At 32.0% G+C, this 23,507-nt stretch overlaps 1 protein-coding gene across 3 annotated transcripts in view; it reads left to right on the top strand.

Moving 5' to 3' along the window:
* The window catches only part of LOC145257147 (acid-sensing ion channel 4-A-like), a 98,357-nt gene that overhangs the window by 52,661 nt on the left and 22,189 nt on the right, over positions 1-23,507 (top strand). For all 3 annotated transcript variants that reach the window (XM_080115639.1, XM_080115638.1, XM_080115637.1), the window contains exons 6-11: positions 32-123; positions 1,822-1,982; positions 7,616-7,705; positions 15,808-15,931; positions 21,748-21,832; positions 23,061-23,118. In XM_080115639.1, coding sequence (XP_079971765.1) covers positions 32-123; positions 1,822-1,982; positions 7,616-7,705; positions 15,808-15,931; positions 21,748-21,832; positions 23,061-23,118 — 610 coding nt within the window. The remainder of the gene's footprint in view (positions 1-31; positions 124-1,821; positions 1,983-7,615; positions 7,706-15,807; positions 15,932-21,747; positions 21,833-23,060; positions 23,119-23,507) is intronic.

Genomic DNA, 23,507 nt, shown 5'->3' with positions numbered 1-23,507 from the left:
TTATGCTACATACATTTTATTTCTTTTACAGAGATTTCCGCCTCATAAACACCGCGGATTATGGAAACTGTTACTTCTTTAACCCACGTGAACGCATTATAAATACTCCTGGAGCAGAGAATGGTGATTAATTCTTTTTATTTTTATTTTTATTTTATTTTTATTTTTTTTGCTAGCAAACAATATTTATGAATTTCTTTTCATTTTTTCTCTCTCAATATTTTCAGAGGGAGTGGGGGTTGCAGCCATTTTTCCTTTCATAAGATTTAGGCTATGCCACTTATTTCCAAACGAATTTTCAGAGAAAAGTAGACGACATCATCATTTGAATTTAATATTTTATTTTTATATACATACCTATTAAATTTATTTCTAAATCGACAAAGATGTCAGTTGATGATAGACATCAAGGATGTAGGATCTTACCTGGTAGTACCTAACTTTCAAACTATCAGCTGCGTGCTATGTTTCAAAGTCGCACTGATTCATCCTGCTATGTAACAAATAGATACTTTCATGAGTTGAAAGCATATGAGAATCATCATCATCATCATCATCATCATCATCATCATCATCATCATCATTTGATGATGAATGGCCGTAAAGACCATAAGACCATTATCATACTTTCCGATTTGATTCTATCTTCCATTTGATCTTGCCAATTGCTGGTATCAATATTTTCATTTCAAGTTTTTTTTCACTCGATGTTGAAATGATAGTACGGTACTTCACTGATTCTCCTTTACAAAGTTGAGAATACAAGAGTTGCCCTAATAATTGTCCTAGTTTCATTCTTTCTAGATGTCCTATCAGGCTGAGATTCTTGTGTATTAATATTTATTTTTATTTCAAGTCTGTCATTATATACATTTTGTGCTTCCGTAACTGGGTGGACAGACAGTAACGCCATCTATAGTCAAACGGAGGAAACAGGCTCTCTCTTTCTTCATGATTACCATTGCAGTTTGATACCGTTCTAAAAAAAAAAAAAACACAATGAAGACTTTTAACATTATTTTATGTCGAAACAATAGCTATTTCAAGTGATCGGTTGTATACAATTAATTAAAAACAAGTTGCTCGATTACTCATGGAGGGAATAATGGTTTTATATATTTCTCAATTGCTTAGATCACATTGAATTTAATCATGTTTAATCTCAGCCAAGTTTTTTTCTTACTTTGACAGAATAAAAAACCGACTGAACAATCTCGTGGGAGATGATCTATTTTATTTCTCACAGATTCTTTCATGCAGAAGAGATGTTACTAGTTTGTTTGTTTTGTTTTTGTCCGTATTTCCAAGGAAAGTGTTTGACCGAGTGCCAGAACTCTGGTTATTCCCTGAAAATACTGATACCAAGAACTCGTTTTATTACTGTCATTGCAAAGAACTTTTATTTTTTCCTTTGTGTATCTAAAATCAAACGGAATTTCCATGAACAGAGTTTATTTCCAAGAACTTCCTATCTGTGAAATACATTACCATAAGACCATTTCCATGCAAACTACAATTTGGTTATTTCTAAGTCACCAAATTATTGTCAAGCTGTCCTTTTATGTAATCAAATTTTGTGTATTTCATTCATTGTTTTCAATCCTCTTGCCGTATTGTTTATCATTCAACCAACGATCTCACTATGTCTTATTTTTGAATGACTTTTCGATTTTTTAAATAGTGACACATAAGTATATATATATATATATATATATATATATATATATATATATATATATATATATATATATATATATATATAAAGTATATATAAAGAAAAAAATCGTATATTCAGTAAAAAAAAATGTATTTGTTTTGCAGGTTTGCACGTTCAGTTTTTCTTACAAGGCAATGAATTTATTCCTTACTTAAGTCAGTTTGGTCTCCAGGTTCTCATATCTGTTCCACATTCAATAATGTTTCCAAATGATTTAGGAATATACGCATCCTCAAATTTCGAAACAAGAATTTCAGTACGACAAGTAAGTAACATGTTTAAATGAACTTTCTTTCTTCACATAAGTAATCAAAGCAATACTTTATTTTTGATGTGTTTTAATCTGTATGTATAGGAGCATAGTATGACCTATGCTCGGTCACGGACCCCATATGACCCGTACTCGTCCTTCCTTAGGTATTTCAGCATAGTGGGACCTGTTGGTCGATTTGGTCAGAGTCGATTTCACCTTCGGGTTGATTTGCTGCTGTCATGCTGGAAGTGAATAAATTTCATGCACACAAAAGAAAGACTCGGTTAACTGTTCTACTGGTTAATTCAAGATAGATATACACAATATTTATTTATATACAATTGTCCATATTTTACCAGACTCCACTGAGCCCTAAAAATTAACAATAGATTTGATTCTTCTCTCTCGAAGTGGCAGTGGAAGGATTACGGGGAAGAGATGTGGGTGACGACCCTTCGATGGTATTTGATTTCTCTCAAATCTAAGCTTCAACTGCCGATTTTGGTGTAGGGACTCGCTTATATAGTGAGGCGACGGGATGGGTCGGGGCCGCTTCCTGAATCAATCGCAACTAAGTACGTCACATCTTCCTCGGTTTGTGCCTGTGACTGTGGGCCTGTTTCTCATGATCGAAAGGTTAACCCCATGACCTCTCGGTCTGATACTGCACTCAGAGACCAAACAACTCTGAGTCAGCACTCGTTGGCATCGGAAACGAAATTATGTTTCGTTATGTCTCTCAAAGTAACATCAAATTGTTGTTTTCACCAAAACAATAAAATTTATAACCGAAATCTTTCTTTCAGCAAGGTTTGGTTGCTGTCGCCCGGGCATACAACAATACTTAACGATTAAAACAATCATATCTGCCCGGCATTCACCAATGTTTGGGGATCTTCAACCTTCTCTCAGTAGGGAGCCCAATCGCTTCCTAGGACGGTCAAACCACAGTAGAAAGTGAACAATATGTTTACTTTCAGCAGCCTCGTAACTTTCGCATTCCTTATTTTGTCTTTAAATTTTCACATTTCATGAATGATGTTTCTGACAAAGGGAAAAACTTTTGTTGTCTAGGTCATAATCTATCCATCTCACACATCGTTGGCTGATTTTTTACTTGAAGTAGTATTTTTTAGCTCCTTACATAAAGTAGCTTCATGACTTGTTTGGGCGATTTCCATAAAATAAAATATATAGGTATGTGTATATATGTTTGATGTGGGATAAACTCTGATAGTACTTAATCACTCATAATTTTGGAACACAGCTGCTCAACTTAAGGGTTGATAACATAGGCTATATTTAGCTTATATTTAGTTTTATAAAAAGTGGCCAAAGAACGCAAGAAGCCTTTCATTAAAACTCAAGTGGCTTTTCATTAAAAATCAAGTTCCTGAATGAACTGTTGTGTAAGCATTAGTTGTAAAGAAAAAATAAAAAAAAAGAAATTGTAAAGAACATTTGAAAGCAAGTAAGTAGACAAGACTGTACGAAGTGGAATTTGAAGACAGTTGACTCAATGAACTGTGAAAACTGGAGAGTGAGCTTACAAAATATCAAAAACGTCTGACCCCCTGGATATGTAATGCTAAATAAAGAGAGAGAGAGAGAGAGAGAGAGAGAGAGAGAGAGAGAGAGAGAGAGAGAGAGAGAGATTACAATGATCTGTTGAACATTGTGTAAAGTCGATGTTGTTGTGCATAATTGTATTGAAAAATGTTGATGTAATTGTAATATTGTTTTGTATGTAAAATTTGTTTTGGGAGGGCTGCTTGCATGCTGAATCGGTTGAGTTAATTTTAATTAAATAGAGAGAAATATATGAATAATTATAAAGAAAAAAAAACAGAATTATGAGATAAGCTATTTGAAATTCAGAAATCACCAAATAGGTTAGGATGGAAAATGAAGGCTGAGTTATGATTCATAATTTATTTTATTATTTCGGGAGATATTTGCTAAAAACACTTTGTTGCATTGAATGGTTTTGAGATTTCTTCAGCTGTGTGTAGAGTCAACAAGAAGATTTGGAATGCTTCTTGCATTAGAAACCTGTGTTCTGTGAAGCCATGAGCCAAAATGGCGAGCTGCTGTTAAAAGCATGGGGCGGTTAAGTGCTCCGCATATCAAATAAAGGTAGATGTGTTTTAAGGCCAAGTTGCGATTCAGAAAATTGGTTGAGTGTTAAATTTTCGGAACTTTCAAGGATTTTGTTTTTGGAGGTTCTTGTTTTTTATCCTTAGATCTATAGGCTACAAGACTGGTTATAGCTGTAACTAAAAGGCTGGTTATAGTTGTAACTAAGAGACTGGTTATAGTTGTAACTAAGAGACTGGTTATAGTTGTAATTAAAGGCTGGTTATAGTTGTAACTAAAAGGCTGGTTATAGTTGAAACTAAAAGGCTGGTTATAGCTGTAACCAAACGGCTAGTTATAGCTGTAACTAAAAGGCTGGTTATAGCTGTAACTAAAAGGTTGGTTACAGCTATAAAAAATGCTGGTTATAGCTGTAAATAAAAGGCGTGTTATAGCTGTAAATAAAAGGCTGGTTATAGCTGTAAATAAAAAACTGATTATAGCTGTAAATAAAAGTCTAGTCATAGCTGTAACTAAAAGGATGGCTAAAGCCGTAACTAAAAGGCTGATTATAGCTGTAATTAAAAGTCTGATTATAGCTGTAAATCAAAGGCTGGTTATAGCAGTAAATAAAAGGCTAATTATAGCTGTGACTAAAAGGATGGTTAATGCTGTAAATAAAAGTCTGTTATAGCCGTAACTGAAAGGCTAGTTATAGCTGTAAATAAAAGGGATTTCATAGCTGTAAATAAAAGGCTGGTTATAGCTGTAACTAAAAGGCTTGTTATAGCTGTAACTAAAAGGTTGGTTATAGCTATAACTAAAAGGCTGGTTAAAGCCGTAACTAAAAAGCTGGTTATAGCTGTAAATAAAAGGCTTGTATAGCTGTAACTAAAAGGCTGGTTATAGCTGTAAATAAAAGGCTTGTATAGCTGTAACTAAAAGGCTGGTTATAACTGTTACTAAAAGGCTGGTTATAAGTGTAAATAAAAGGCTGGTTATAGCTGTAAATAAAAGGCTGGTTATAGCTGTAACTAAAAGGCTGGTTATAGATGTAAATAAAAGGATGGTTATAGCTGTAAATAAAAGGCTGGTTATAGCTGTAAATAAAATGATTGTTGTAGCTGTAACTAAAAGGCTGGTTATAGCTGTAACTAAAAGGCTGATTATAGCTGTAACTAAAAGACTGGTTATAGCTGTAACTAAAAGGCTTGTTATAGCTGTAAATAAAAGGCTGGTTATAGCTGTAACTAAAAGGCTGGTTATATCTAGAATTTAAAGGCTGGTTATAACTGAAACTAAAAGGCTGGTTATAGCTGTAACTAAAAGGCTGGTTTTAGCTGTAAATAAAAGGCTGGTTATAGCTGTAAATAAAAGGTTGGTTATAGCTGTAACTAGTGATAGTAAAGGATGCTACTTGCATAGGTAAAGTTGCCGACGGAACTGCTCTTTGTGTTTCAGCAGGTTACAAATGCCTTATCTTAGAGAATAAAAATTATTCTTCTGACATGGCGCAGACGGTTATAAGGGCAAAAGGATTGCTATTATTATTATTATTATTATTATTATTATTATTATTATTATTATTATTATTATTACTATTATAATCACTCGGGTGATGAGAAGTGAAGTAGTGTATAAAATAAAAGAAAAGAGCTGACACGGTAATCAGTAGATTGGATCTCAAACGGGAGTGAAAGCATCGCAAGATATCTTAGTAAGTCATTTTGAGAAGTATATAGTTTTGTACTCTGCATTCTGGCAGAGGTGTAGGAAAAATCACACATGGTTCCATCTAAACGATAGTTAGTGAATTAGAGCATGTTCCACTGGCACAAATGGGGTAAGGTTAGATAGGGGCGCGATATTTTCCCGGATCTGTGCCGAGGGCTGTAGTTTCGAAACTTTAGAAATCTGACTGAATTAGTACTAGTAGAAATATCTTGTCTGGCTGCAGACCTGACCACCGTAGATGCTGTAAGTAGTTTTTTTTCTGTTTTGTTTCCCAGATGTAGATGTATGGTTGAGGATATGATTTGTAGATGATGACTAAAATACAGTGAGGCTAGTCTAGAACACCCGGGAGAGAATAAGAGTTAGAACGAATTGGTGGGCAAAGGAATCATCAAAATGCTGGAAGGCGAAGAAAGCCTTTGTTAATTATGTGAAAAGTTGCTGAAAGGAAAGCAGTTGATGACGGTTGTAGGAGGAGTAGTCTACACCATGAAGAGAAATGCTATGAGACCGGACGGAAATGCAATCTAAGTAGTATAAAGAAGTGGTCAGTGGAAAATGCATCATCGGGATGAATAAAATGAAGAAATATATATATATATATATATATATATATATATATATATATATATATATTATATATATATATATATATATATATATATATATATATATATATATATATATATATATATATATATATATATGATATGGGTGATTTTTGGAACTTTTCTTGACCTGATGGGGGTGTGTAGACCTAGGGATTTTCCCGCATAAATTATAGATAGAATATAAAAATGTATGGCTAAATTTTTGATAAAATGATAGAGGAAAGCGTGTCATGGAGTCCATGACATGAATAACGCGATTAGTGCGGGATGGCGTTGAGTGCAATGGGGTTCAAGAGGTTAAGATTCATCAGACCCAACGACACCACTCTAACATGTGGACGTGTTGACTTATAGGTGTATCCGGTCGGAAATCACCCACACACACCCCATCCCCAAATCCAAAAAAATAGGGATGCACATGTGTTTTCGTTTGATCACGGAAGTTAAGCAATGTTGAGCCTTCGTCAGTACCAAACGTGTAACCAAATAGAGAATTCTAGGCACAGTATATAGGAGGACGTCGACACCTCCCTCCAAGAGTTGCAAAAACCTAACGTTATCTCATTGAACAGGAATATACATGCAACTGGGACCGCTTGTGAATTTCATACTCGTATGCAACTTCCTCCTTTGGAGGGAGCCGGTTAAACCCGCATACGCTTAGTGCTGTTTCTATTTCCCCCATGTGTTTTCTAGACAGTCCACGGTCTACAGTCTACAGTTTGACAGTCTACAGTCTACATGTTAATGGGGAATCGCAGAGAGTTCTTGAGTAAGACTAGAATCTTAGATGAGAAAACGAAAAATGAAGAAAAAGATCTGAATTGATTCAGCGATGTAGCGGCCTTGTCAATGATGGAATCTAAATAAAGACTTTTCCAAACAATAAAATCAAGTCATGTTTTTGAGGAACAGGCATGAATCATTGCGAGGGGGCACTGACCAAGAACGAGAAAAAGGGATGTGTCTTAAAATCTGCTTATATGTGACACACACACCCATGATTGTAGACACACATGTGCACACACAAAAGACAGACGGTCACGGACATGTCACAATTATATAGAGTTGGATATGCAAGATAAGGAATCAGGGCAAGGGGCATGGGTACACAAGAGTCGTTATTTACTTCAGAGTAAGGCCAAATAATTTTGCTAGTTGAAATTAAAGAAATTAAATTTGAGATCAGCTTCAAGATTTAATTCTTTTTTAATACTTTTACAGAATAACATTACAAGAATGAGCGGTTCATATGGTACATGCAATTCTTCAGATGCAAAACTTGGAAAAAACAAACAAATATACACTTTATATGTAAGTATAAATATGTTTCTAAGGAAAGTATTTGACTTTTTGTTAACAAATATTTAAGAACAAAGACCCCAAAAAATGTGAACATTAACCATGTTTTATAGAATCTTGCTTCTTTGATAGTTAAAAAATTACCTTTGTGGTACCAGTTATCAACAACTCTGGATAAAGAACTGACCTATAAAATTACTATCTTAGAAGTTTTCTCTTGCTTTTTGTTGAAATCTTTGAACCCTCAATCAAGTTAGCAATATTCCATCACCTCGAAAATACTAAACATCTATCTGATAAACAATATAAATTTAGGCAATCACATTCTACTATTGATATTCTAACAGTCATCTTTGAATAAGTCAGATGCAACCAGGCCAAAGTATTTGACAAAGTCTGGCAAGAAGGTCTTCTCAGGAAATGTTATTAGTATGGTATTACTGGAGAATGTTTAATGTAAACTAGCTAAAAGAAATATCCAAGCTGTTATCAATAGCAATACATCTAAACAACATCATATCCACGCAGATGTGTCCAGTACTCGATACATGGACCTATATTATTTCTGATTTTCATCAACTACCTATCTGTTACAATCATGTCTGAAATGGACATATTTGCTAATACTGCCGCACCCTATTCCTGGTATGAAGATAAATTGAATGCCCACTGATGCAGAACAATTACTGAATTTTTAGAAAGCGACCTATAATTCACAGTAGAATGGGGACCATATAATGTTATAAAGACAAAACTCCATAAAGAACTGCAAGAAATCTTTCCAACCACGGACTGTCATGGTCGATAGCATCCTTCATAAGAGACTAACGTTCAAACAGGCAACATGAGTTGGAATAAGTAGACAGAATATGTTGTCAAATCTGCTGCAAAAAAAGTAGCATTCTTCGATTGAGTGAGAAAACTTTTTACATATACCTGCACCTATATCACTATAAAGTCATCATTCGTCAGGGCATGGAGTGTTGTTGCCACATCTGGGCATATTCAACAAGCACTAGGTTCTCCCTATTAGACAGGCTGCAAAAAAGAAATTCTGAACTTCTAGGTCCCACACTGTTTGCCAAGCTTCAGCCTCTGTCACATTTCTGCAGAGTTTTATGTGAAATTTGCTCTGATGAACTTATTACAAGTCTTCCTCTCTAACGTAAATATTCCTGACCCACTCAACTAGCAGCAAAATCCCACTCTTCACTGTAGGGATATCTAGATGCCGAAAGATCTTCTACTCTGACAGCTTCTTTTGTCAGACTACTTGCCTTTCTAATTCTCTTTCTGCTCCTGGTTTCCTCAACTATACAAACATGCAGGAATTTAAATGTATTCTTAACTAGGTTGCTGCTCCTGTCCCATTCCTATCACAATAGACAGGAGTTAGATTAGTACTTGGTTGGTAAATGCCATACCTTTTGCTTCCTTCAGTTTTCATCTTCTTATGCACAGTGCACACTTTCTATTCAAAATTCTATTCAGATATCCTGTCTGAAGATTCTGGTTGTATTTATTACCATCTCTAGTTCTTTTTTGTTTCGTATAAAAAGTTTCACGGCGTCCATATACGTTAGGTGGTTCATTCTTCTGTCTGCATTAGTAAATTTGTACTCTGTTTGGATTTTCCTTGGTATATTATCAAGAGGCATCATGGTTATGATGAACAATAGTGATGATAGGGAATCTCCTTAGAAAATACTTCTATGTATTTTTATCTCAGTTATGTATTGTACATCAGCTGTCAGTTCAAATCTCCATTTTCCCATTTGCTTTTTCAATCGGATTGATAATCTTGTCTGGTACTAACAAGAATTGAGTGTGGATCAGCGAATCTTCTACACTTGCAAAACTTTTATTGTCACTGAAATCAGCAAAATCTCCCATTTCTCCATCAAATCGATTGATTGCCTACGCTAGTCAGGAACACACTGTAGTGTACTGGGAGGAAGCTTCACATGTATCCCCACAGTGACTTACTCCACAATACATTGTAGTCTACATTGCACTGCACAGAACCAACTGAAGATGTTATAAAATTATTTTTATATAATGACTTGTTTGAAAGTTTAAAAAGCAAAAGTCAAATATCATGGTTTAATAGTGCTCTAAGCAAAAACATTCATGTCGAATGCCTCTTCAATGCACCTCCATCTTATCGAAGAACCTACTATTGATTTTATATGCTGAATACCTATGTTTGTGCAATGATAACTCTAAAATGTACTGTTCTGTCTTAAATGGGATTTTTCAATTATCCTTTTTCAATATTTATTGGAGGTATTTTGATACAAAACCTATCTAAGAACACTCACAGACACGTGAAGTACATTTGAAACTTCATAAAGATCAGTCCAACCGTTTTGACGTCCATAGGAAACAAACTCACAGATACACACACAGAGAAAGTGACTTTTTTGTATAAATAGAGATTTTGTACATCTTCAAGCATTCTTTTATCCTGCCGTATTATTATTATCATTATTATTATTATTATTATGATTATTATTATTATTATTATTATGATTATTATGATTATTATTATTATTATTATTATGATTATTATTATTATTATTATTATTATTATGATCATTATGATTATTATTATTATTATTATGATCATTATGATTATTATTATTATTATTATGATCATTATGATTATTATTATTATTATGATTATTATGATTATTATTATTATTATTATTATGATTATTATTATTATTATTATTATTATTATTATAATGATTATTATTATTATTATTATTATTATTATTATTATGATCATTATGATTATTATTATTATTATGATCATTATGATTATTATTATTATTATTATGATCATTATGATTATTATTATTATTATGATTATTATTATTATTATTATTATGATTATTATTATTATAATTATGATTATTATTATTATTATTATTATGATTATTATGATTATTATTATTATTATTATGATTATTATTATTATTATTATTATGATCATTATGATTATTATTATTATTATTATGATCATTATGATTATTATTATTATTATTATGATCATTATGATTATTATTATTATGATTATTATGATTATTATTATTATTATGATTATTATTATTATTATTATTATGATTATTATTATTATTATTATTATTATTATTATTATGATCATTATGATTATTATTATTATTATGATTATTATGATTATTATTATTATTATGATTATTACTATTATTATTATGATTATTATTATTATTATTATTATTATTATTATTATGATCATTATGATTATTATGATTATTATTATGATTATTATGATTATTATTATTATTATTATTATTATCATTATGATTATTATGATTATTATGATTATTATTATTATTATTATGATTATTATGATTATTATTATTATTATGATTATTATTATTATTATGATTATTATTATTATTATCATTATTATTATTATTATGATTATTATGATTATTATTATTATTATTATTATTATTATGATTATTATTATTATTATTATTATTATTATTATGATTATTATTATTATTATGATTATTATGATTATTATGATTATTATTATTATTATCATTATGATTATTATTATTATGATTATTATTATTATTATCATTATTATTATTATTATCATTATTATGATTATTATTATTATTATTATTATTATTATTATTATTATTATTATTATTATTATTATTATTATTCAAAGATAGTTAAATTCATTAAATATGCAGTGTTTTAAATAGGCGAAAACTGAAAATACACATTCAAATATAAGATTTAAATAAAATTAATAAGGAAAGTATCTTTGCAAATCTCAAAAGATTATTGCAAATCCCAAATATTATCTTATGATATTACACTTAAAATGACCATTAATTATTGAAAACACCCACACCTATATTTCGATCACTCATTGACCAAATAGGAGGTTCATTTTTACTCTGCATCACTAAAAAGAGCCACTATTTTATTTGAAGAGTCTGGGTTGGCACTAGAGTGGATGAAACGCGTAATATTCAGTGTAGCTTAATCGCCATATATATTTTATAACTTACTAACTAGCTCTACCTACGTATTGAGCACTTTTGAAGTAAATACTTAAAGTTTACGCATAAATTTATACTTTTGTATATTAATTTTATGTGAGTAAATTAAGTAATTATATATATATATATATATATATATATATATATATATATATATATATATATATATAGTTTTAAAGATGTTTTATATTAATAATTGCAATTCCATTATAAGATATCATAATATCATCTTTTAGTTATTTCTATATTCATCCAAGGTAATTGATCTAAAGTACTTACAACTAATTCCTATGTCCCTTCTTCGGTTTAATAATCTCTCTCTTTCTCCCCCTCTCTCTCTTGGTTTAATAATCTTTTTTTCTCCCCTCCACCCCTCTCTCTCTCTCTCTTTGAGAATCTAATGATATTTATTTGCTTATTGAGACAAAGGTAAAATGTGCACCGTATGTGTAGAGGCCCTCTTTAAAATGTCAAACTTAATAATATGTACCCTATTATTAGTCTTCAGAAAGCATATGTAATTAAAGTGTGCTTTATAGTTAGAATACCTGGTCTTATAATCTGCGCTAGTACTCACCACGCATAATCTCTTTTGGTTAGAAGTATCTTTCTGGATACACTTTTTCATGGAGCCTATACTCTTTATACTATAATTCCTGTAAAGGGAAGTTATTTTTCTTTCTGTAATTAACAGTTCTTGTTTCCGTTATCCTTACTGTACTGGATTTTATTAATCTTACATTTGCTTTTATATCTATTTTCTGGTTTAAGATATGTATACTATGGGTTTTAATTATTTTGTAAGTTTTTTTTGTACAAATATGGCGAAGTTTTATAGTATTTCTATTGAACATTTATGTAGTGGATTATTAATAGTGAACTGCAAATATTAAAGGTCAAAGAACCTATTACCTAATAATCTTTTTGCATTCATTTTTTATCATATTCAATTCTAGTGTTTTTATATTTTGCAATGCTGTATTTGTAGGTGTTACTAGCATTGTTAAATATTTGTTCATTAGAGAAATTATTACTAATTTTATGGTTGATCGAAATAAATTTGCAGGTTTAATGTAAGAACACTCATTGACGTCCACAAAATAAAAACAGAGTAGAAATGAGGAAATCACAGATACGTGAACATATTTGATATGGCATTGCAGTACTTAGCGAAACATTGATGGACAAAACAAGAAGCTTGCTGGAAGAGTTAACTGTGTGTTCTTTTTACTGGAATGGTAAGAAGCGAAGTGTGACTTTTATCATGAGAACAGACCCCTTCAACAAGTTACTATGAATAAAATATTGATGACTTTGCAGGTAACAATAGATAGCCAATGCTATCTCAATATCATAAATGTTATTATTTACTTGCTTCCCAAATTTAGATCCAAAGTCGGTTTTTAATGTGAGGGGAATGTGGCTTATCAAAAAGGAATATTCTGGATTGAAACAAAAAATAAAATTATCTCAGTGTAGAAAGATTTCTTATTCAGTTATTGAGATCAAAACAGATAATATACAGGGTGGCCGAAAAGTCCCAGAACACTGGCCGAAAAAGAATATATATGTTTTCTGTGTGTTTCATTAAAAAATACTGTGTTTTATTAAAAATACATGTATAGTGTCCTGGGACTTTTCGGCCACCCTATATAAAAGAAATGTTAATTATCTCTCAGGAAGAAAACGAGAATCCATTCTACAGTAAACAGAAAGTTGACATAGTCAACTGCTGTAAGAATATCATTTTGGGTGATTCTAACCTCCACATGGGAAGTCATTAACTGATATCCTATGGTGTCATCGATGTGATTTGTATGTGCAAATTAAATATATTCAGAGGTAATATGAAGACTTGATTGATGGACGCATCCATAAAAGAAACATCAGTGGTATATAAGACTTGTTACTAACCCTCAATTTTGCAAATTAAATTCTTAAAACCACGGATAAAGAATATTTGATGAAAACGATCACAACATCAAAATGCTGATAAGTACCAGAAATGAAAAAGACAAAAACCAGATTACCAGCAGAGCAAGCTACTCAAAGACTTACAAGTATGATATTGCATGCAGAGATCTGCAAACAGAAAACGAAGATGATGGAAGTCAAGTATGGGAAAATAAAGTAGTCATCAACAACTTCAACAGCTTCTATGATGTACTCACATAAATATAGGGCGCCAGACCTTATTAGCCAACACAGATAGATAAAACAAAAATACTGAAATCCTTTGACACAGGAAAATAGGTTGGCAATAACGAAGTAGATGGATAGTAAACAAGAATTTGCCAAATTCATCGGTGCATAAAGTCTGATCAGCGACGAAAAAACATCTCATGTGAACCAATTTCCCAGTGAATTAGTGATGCGGAAATAAAGTAATTACTATACAATCTTATCAAATTTCGGAAAAGTGGCAACATTTGTCAAACTGGTTAGTTGCAAATCTAGTTAGTTTTTCCAAAAACAAAAAGGATAACACGATTGAGTGTGAAAACTTGCACACATTTTTAATCTGACAAAATGAATTCTACTCAACTACAGATCTTCAGGTTCACAGTTGGCGTCGTGTGCTGTTTGTTGGATGTACATGGATCTAGGTCGTCCTCTGCTTGCGCGTCCGTGTCGTGGAGTCCATAGTAATTACTCACCAATTCATGCTTGCTCCTCAGACAATGACCGGCAAATCATAGGCGTCTTTCTCTGATGGTATTAGATATGGCAGGTAGATTGCCATAAAGTTGCTGCTTCGTGGGATGATTTTGCCAAGATATATTTTATATTGTTCTTAGCATACGGGTGTATGTGCCGTCTAGTTTTCTTTACAATCTTTTGGTGAGTGTCCAGATTGTAGCACCGTAAACAAGGTCAGACTCTACCACTGCCCTGAAGAACTGCCTTTTCAATAGTGCACTCAATCAACTGTTTTAAAATAATGAAATTATATTTCATTTTTTCTCTTTCTTCATTGAAAGAGAGAGAAAGGGAGTGAATGAGAGAAATAGAGAGAGAGAGAGAGAGAGAGAGAGAGAGAGAGAGAGAGAGAGAGAACGAGAGAGAGAAATATGCATTTCATACAATGCTTTGTTTTTCAACTTCAGATATCCGTGTGTAAGTCTGACCTTTCTTGAATGCTTTTGACACTGCTAAAAATTTCATAACACCGGTCATTCAAACCCAACCGACATGATCTAACGTTCCCAAACCCACAAAACACCTGCATGAAACGTTTTTAACTTTATCACAAAGTTAATAATACAATTAAAATAAATCTCAAAGACATTTGGAAACCTGACAGATAACACTTAGTAGAAAACCAAAGTATACAAGATTAATGATTCATAAAGGGCAATCATTCGTTGATAACATTTGAATGAAGTAAACTCATAAACTCATGCAGTGAAGAGAAAGGTGCACACGAAGATGGTGATGGGGAGAAATGAGAGTAAAAAAATTGTGGCATAAGACAATGCAGTAAAACGTGTCAAACAAATTAAGAATCTTTACTTTAGCAAAATTTGAGCACAAACTTATGACATTGCTTCATTTAACATCAATATTATTTTCTTTTTAGTGTCTAGGATCGACTTGGTCCAGATCGTAACGTCAAATACATTCTCACATTTATAATCCATAATAATATATTCAAAGAAGTTGGAATAGTATGCCTCATGTAATATACGAAAATAAAATAATTGTTTTTAATTAACTGTTCTTGTTAATTTTCTGTAATCTTCAAAATTATTTTGAAGCTTGATCGATATCATCAGATTAACATATTTAATCATGCTTCCGTGTTGACTAGAAAACAACTAGTGCTAAAATATGTATTTTGTGCTATCGTTTTGGAAGATCGAAAATGGCCATCATGCAAAGTTAAACATTGATTTCAGGATTCTCAATTCTGTGATAATTCCAAAAATATATAATTTCGCAAATTTAAAAGAACAATCTTATACATAAATGCGATAAATTTGCTATCTGTAACGTCAGTAAATTCCCTACTTTTTTTAAACACGTTTTTTTTGTTATATTTTACAGGCATGCACTGTGTTATGTGAAATAGAATATGCTGAAAAGATATGTCACTGTGTCGCTCCAGAAGACAGTGACTATGCAATCCTTCTAAAATCGCCAATGAAAATAAAATACTGCAACATTGAAAGTAAGATTCTCTTCATTAGATATGTATGTCATTCACGCAGATTGTGATGAATACACTCCCTAAAAAATTGGCTTAAAATAAAATAAAGAAAACAATACAAGTTGAGAGATTGGTGAGTTTTTTGATCACGATTATGAGTTCAAAATTATTAGACGATTTTGCACATATAAATTATTTTCAGATGAAAAATATAACCCACTCTCTCCACCAAATAAGTGATGACTGTTCAAAGGCTATAAGGAATACTATCTGAGACACTTATCAAATTACAGGTTTTATATCAGTTATCTTTCTGAGATATATGCGCAAAACAGAAGACTTCAGGTGTATGGCCACATACACACACACATACACACACATACGCATAAATACACGTACACACACACACGCACACACCCACCCACACACCCACCCATCCACACACACACACACACACACACACACATATATATATATATATAACTTTCGATTTTTCTAAATTTGTCATATAGATATGACGCTTTTTGATAACTCTGCGTACAAAACTCTGTAGTTTTTGAGTTATCAACGTTTCTATGGAGTAACTTTGGACAAAAAGTCATAGAATATAGAGAATTAAACTATCCCACACAAACATAAACAAATAGTTTTCTATGCATAGCAAAACAAAATATTTTTAAAAAATACATGAGCTAATATTAATTTTAAATATTAGCCTAAATTGAATTAATGCAGTTTAGCTTGCTGTGCGTGATTTTTTAGCGTCATGTAACGGGTGATAATCAATTCTATAACGCGCCGGGAAATAATAACCCATCTGAACGGAGACAACATCTATTTTTATTTGGATTTTATTGCACTCAGTTCTTTTTTTCTATTTATTTATATAATGTTATTTTATATATATTAATTTTTATTATTACTATTATTATTTTATTATTCATAGATATTTTAGTGTATTAATATTTACCCATTCATTTTTTTTTCTGTTTTTCGTTCCATTCAATTTTCCCCTATCCAGGTTCTTAGATTAAAGACAGTAAACATCACACATCCTTACATTGTACATTGACATGTATACCTCAGATAAACTAACTCTATAAACTCTTTTAATATAGCTATTAGTCTTACACTATAACCCTTATATTATAACCAGTGGCATAGCATCAGTTTTTGCCGCCCTGGGCGGTCCTAACCCCTCCTCCCCGGCATATAATTACCTGTTTAGCTCCTCACTGGCATATAATTACCTGTTTTGCCCCCACCCCCGCTGGCATATAATTACATGTCCCCTCCCTCGTTGGCATATTATTGCCTGTTTTGCCCCACCCCCACGCTGGCATATGATTATCTAGGTAGCCGCCCCCCACTGCTGGCATATGACAATCTGTTAAAACCTTCAAAATTCCAAAAAGCCTCCAAATATTTATTTTCATTGAACTAATGTTTACACAATTTCCTTCAGATTAATGTTTACACAATTCCCCTTTTTTTAAATTTTAATTTAATTTAACAATTTCTTTTCAATAATTTGAAGAATAATAAGTATGTAAACATTAATCTGAAGGGAATTATGTAAACGTTAATATGAAACAAAAGAAACGAAATATTTTTTTTCAAAACAAAAACGTACAATTCAAATTATAAAAGGAATTTTTTTTAATTAAATTAATTGGCTACACAGACAAATATAATAAATTTAAATGAAAACATTTGGACAGCTAAAAATGATAAAATCATTTTTATTTACTTTTTTATTATTGTTAAAGTCTGAATTTTCGCCAAATAACATGGCTGTGTCAAAGAGAGGATAGTCCGATGTAGTTTTCTTTTCTTTTTTTTTCATAATGTTATTATTAAGAGGTCGAGCCTCTCGAAGAGAACAAAAACGTCTTGTATCCGTGCTTTTCGAAATCGTGTGTGTAATCGCTCGGTTTAAGTGCGAAATTTAAGAAATTTGTTGTTGTTAACAATGTTTCAATCCTTTTAAAAATAGTTTTAATTTTTTTTAAATAAATGTATTTAGGAATTGAAAATAAGGCGATAAATTTATTTTTTGCGAGAGAACTATCGCAAGGCATCAAGTTGGTTAGAAAATTTACAAACATACTTTTCGCGCTTTTTTTCGGCAAACTTATCAATAACTCTATCAAAATTCACTCTATCGACAAGTTCCCTCTCTATGAAGAGGATTGCCAAGTCTGTAAGCCATGTCTGACTCATTTTTGATTTTTTTTTATGTGATTCGGTTTCGAGAAAGAGCGCTCACAGCTGACAATGCTAATAGCCCGGGTAAGGAAAATGCGCAGCAAGATCACAATATCAGGGACGGAATCCCCAAGGTGGTATCTCTGTATAAAGTTCAAAAGTTCCATTGCTTTTGTCTTTTCCTGAAGCTTTCACAAAATACTGTTCAGCAAAGAATTTATGTTTTTCTATATCTTCGTCAACTTCACCAAGCTGATAATCATAGTTATCATCAAGCAGATTTGACGGTGTCAGAAAAGCGTACTTGCAAGATTGTGAACTTACTGAAATTTGCAAGATATTTCTTCAGTCAACCTGTCTATGACAGACAGCATTTCTCGTCTCTACTCAGTATCAAACCCCAGTACTGCATCATTCAATCGTTTACCACCCACTCGTTTATTTTTGCGGATACAATGATCCATGCTTATCCCCATTTCAGAGCAGAGTTTGTTTTTTTACTCGTCTATTGCAGTGTCCACCATCTTTTCTCTATTCTGAAGAAGGCAATCTCTCAACACCCTCAGCCTGACAGAACATTGTTGCAGATCCAGGCCCTTTTTCTTGAAGATACTTCTGGGCATCATTGATTTCTGGGAGAATAGTTTTCCAAAGGCTCAGGAATAAGAGAAATGGAAACAACAATACTGAGTTGAGAATTAAAGATGGATCTGATCTTGTGCTTGCAGTTTCTCCTTCTTCTATGAGTTGTTCCAGGGCAATGACGACTTCCAATAATTTTTTTACCACAACATTTACAGCATCTGCTCGACTACTCCATATAGTTTCCGCAATCTGCTTGAAACTTAGACCGGTCAACTGAACCAAGACGTCCCAGTGATGTATAGATGTTAGGTCACCCTTCCAAAATAAAACAAGATCCTATTGTTTAAGCGATTATGCATTAACGCCTTAAAAAACTTGGTGGAAAGATAAACAAATAAAACAATTATTTAAGAATTTAGGGTGGAGATCCACTTTAATATTAATTGGAAGTAAAATGATTTTTTATTTCAGAAACATGGTAGCATTTTAGAACACTAACCAAAAATTGTTATTTTCCTCATGGATATAAATTCTGTAAGCTTTACGGGGAGGGTCTAAGCGATTACGCATTGTTTTACAACCTTGTCAGTCAGACTTCGGGTTGGTGAACATTTCTAGAATGTTAGAGTGTTATTCATCATTTTAGGTTAAATTAATGTACGAAAGTTTGAATTTAAAAATAATTGTTTGTGCTTTTTTCCAGCAAGATTTTCAAGGTGTCCATATGCAATCACATAAAACAAAATGAAAGTCGAATAAAACAAAAGGACAATATTGTGAATGGGTCTTGAGACTCAATTAGATTTAGTACTCTCCGTTTCTTGCGGTAGCGATGGACGGTGGAAAGAGGTGTGGCAACGATTCTTTGGTTAGTATTAGATTCGCTCAAGACCCAGCTTCAACTCACTGATTTTGGCGTGAGTATTCGCTGATATACAGGGTATCGGGGTAGAGTAAGGTTGTTTTAGACCAATCACCACTGATTACATCATCTCCATGGGAATTCCCGATTCCCGGCGGGTGTGCTTGTGATTCTGCGAACGCTCACAGTTTCGATTCCCACGATCAGAGAGGTTAACCAACGTGACCCTTCGATTAGCCCCAGAAACGAAATTATATTCGTTATGTTCTCAAAACGACACCGAAACAAACAATAAAATGTATATGTCGATTTCACAAAAATAGTAAAATTCACAACTTAACTCTTCCTTCCAGCAAAGTCGGCCGCCGCTGCCCGGGCACGTAATAATGCTTATCAATTAATACAAGGATAGTTGCCCGGCATTCTTCAGTGATTCGGGAATCTTAATGTCCCCCCAATTGAGAGCCCTACTGCTCCCGGCGACGGTCACGCCAAAATATCATTTTTAGCCAAGGATGTTAGTCTAAAATACTCACAATATTAGTAAAAAGTATTTCTATTATAATTATCTGCATCTTGTGTTTTGTGCTTTTTTTTTATTAAAACAAATCAATCTACTACATATCTATGAAATTGTCAGTACTAATAAGCGAGCAAATATTTATGATTAGGTAAACACATGAACATTCTTTGGTAGAGAGAACGTATAGAATAGTTAAGAATACATTCACATCCGTTCTTAAGTTAAGAATTGTTTTCTATATAGTAACTATGTTATTTAGAAACTCATGTTTAAAATGGAGAGGGGACTTTGTTTACTATTCTATTCTTATACCGTTTTATTTTGCATAACAGTCGTTAATTATTTTCAATTGTTTATGAAATATTCAAATAGCATTTTGCCAACTATTGACAAATGCAAATCGGCTTTGTTTTAAAAGAGAAATTAATCTTTTATTGCTCCATTATTTTCAATTAATTAAAAGGAAAACATTCGAGGAAAATATTTAGAACCCCTCCGTATATTTAATATATGTCCCTCCTCCCCACACACACTAAAATAAAAATTTGTTTGCGAAAATATATGCAGACATGAGAACGTTTTAGAGCAATTCGAAAAAAAGACAAAAACAAATCACTAATTAAATTTCTTGTTTAAGACCATTCTTAAAGACGATATAGTTTTAAATAAGATTCAAGTGCCTCTCAAATAAATATACATATTTTTTAAATATTTACTCTTGTTTGGAAGCAAGTAAGTCGATTTTTCTAAGTAAGGTATGCGTTCTAAGGAGATTTTTCTTGTATTATATTTTACAATTATATATATTAATAAAAAAAAAGTAAAAAATTAACACTGTATTACCAGAATTAAATAATCATAATAAATTTCGGTTTAATCATAAATACGTCAGCGGTTATAAAAGTTTGTTAATAGTTTGAAAAAAATCAATTACTTCGTGATTGTTTGAAGCTTGACAGTAAATTATTGAATAGAAAGCCACTTGCATAGTATTTTAGGTGTAATGCTTAGTTACCATTTAAAATTATATCCCCTGATATGACGATCATAAAATCTGTTTATAGTCGATTTTTTCCGTACTTGCTAAATGTTTCTACAATTCCAAAATTACCTAATTTTCTCTCGTTAATTTTCCGGTGTATCATTTAATTATCAGTGATGTTTGAAAGTATTTTTCTTGACAAAAATGTGTTATTTAATTTTTCAACATTTTTGGAACATGTAAATCAACTGCTTTCTTTGAAAGGTTACAAATACTAACATCGCCAAGATAACCATCCCATGGGTATCGTTACACTAAAAACAAAGACAAAATCCCAGAATTGGCTTTTGCTGGTAAATGAGTGATCGCTCAAAACATTTTATATAAATTATCCCAAATCGAAATCGAGAAAGACAACTCTCGCGTTTGAGAAATCAACGACGATCAATCATCGCTCTTTCTTCACCCTTATCACTCACTGCGTTCATTTACATCGACAATTAAGATATACCATACTATTTTATGCATCAGTGTTTATTGTCATTCTTTTACACGCAGCAGAAATACGATATTTGTATTTGTATTGTCATCCTTATTTGTTTACATTTCAATCGCATCGATCGTTTTGTTTTTTATTCAAACTTTCATTCAAGCTATTCTATTTCAATAATTCACAGAGACCCGTTGTGTTGAAGAAACCAAGGAGAGCACCCGTAATGGTTCTAACCCAATCTGCTCAAACCGCTGCTATAATCCCTGCAAGTCAGTTTCTTTTTTTTTTTACCTGATTTTTTATTTAATTTCGATAGGAACTCTTCTGGCAATCACTCATGCTGTTTCTTACATAGTTCATAATCTAAACATAATGAAAATGAACAATTTTTTTTTTTTCATATAATATAAATGTCTGTATTTTCCATTCTGTCTCTCTGCCCAGAATTCAATTGAAAACATATACCAAGGTCAAACAGAAATTTCGTCCGGTAAAATTGTCAGTAGGGTCCAATTGGGGGTAATCATTTTATATCAGGAGTTACTGTGAGTTTTGTGTTTGTGTCGGATATACACAACAAAAACGAGGTTTTATTTCAATAATAACGTGAAAATTGAAAATTACATGATAAAATGTTAATATTAAGTTCAGTATTGTCTACAAATATACACAGAAATTCCCATTCAATGCTGTGGAGCGACGAGTGCTTGTTAATAATCTTAATAAGATCAAATTACACACAATCGTAAAAAAACACAATGCTGTGATCTTTGGATCAATTTCATACAAATTGCAAAACTGGAACAATTGGCAAAAGACAAAACATCTAAAATGTTTCTACTGATGATGGCAACATTCCTCTCTGTTAGCTGAACAAATTATTAACATAGAAATCTTCGATAAGATCCGTATCCATTGAGGGAGCGATTCTCAAGTCGTTACTCCGATTGGATCTCACTGACAACTTGTCCATGACTAAGTTAGAAACAGGGTCATGGAAATCGGAGACATCCATACAAAAGATATAATGACGCGCTTAAGGAAAGTAGTCGATGCTGTGACATATGTTGATTGAACTCATTGAAACAAATTATTCCTCCTAATTGCACGTATTCAAATAGAGAATTATTCTCTCTTTAACGGCTAGTAAGCGAGATTCCCGGTAGTCTTCCATATTGCTTACGAGCCGCTACCTAAACGTGACGCCATAGATCAGTTAACAGGCCTTGTCTCTCAGTAGTGGTTGTGCTTACATGGCTCAGCACATTAATTCCGAAAGGTAAACACGACATTTTGTCAGATGGTCCTAATAAACTTTCTTTTGGTTGAGGGACGATGATGTTTGGGTGGCTCAGTTAAAAAACTATCATCAGTTAACACTTTTATTTTATTAGTTAATGCGATTTTGTTTTGGGGAATATGTAATTATTTCTTTAACATATTCTTTGCTATGTTTTGTTTGTTTGAACGTTATAAATAATTTTATTTCTATTACAGTGAAACTACTTACAGTTTAACTCTCTCGACTCAGATTTGGCCAGACGTACATACTGTGGTAAATATGCTCTTCTTACTAAAAGATGTATCGTAAAATCTTCATCTTTTTTCATTGTACTATATATATATATATATATATATATATATATATATATATATATATATATATATATATATAGCGAGCGTGAGGGAAAATTTACTCGCCCCAAAATATTTTTACTCGTCCGACTATGTTTTTGTTTCAGTCAATAATAGTAAATAATTTTACAACAATTCAAGAAATTACCGTGTGTATAATCTAACAAAAAAATATTTGTTTAACTCTTGTAAATCAACTAGTTTATTACTACAAACATTTCAGTAAATATTCAACAAAACGTTAAATACAACACCAGTTTCTTTATATAACATCAGGCATATTATTGTTCCAAAGAAATAAGAATCATT

The sequence above is a fragment of the Euprymna scolopes genome, chromosome 3, assembly GCF_053919585.1.
Source record: "Euprymna scolopes isolate OS-2025 chromosome 3, ASM5391958v1, whole genome shotgun sequence".
NCBI classification, from domain to species: Eukaryota; Metazoa; Mollusca; class Cephalopoda; order Sepiida; family Sepiolidae; genus Euprymna; species Euprymna scolopes.
Note: the sequence above shows the minus strand (reverse complement) of the source record. Positions and strands in the feature narration are given on the sequence as shown.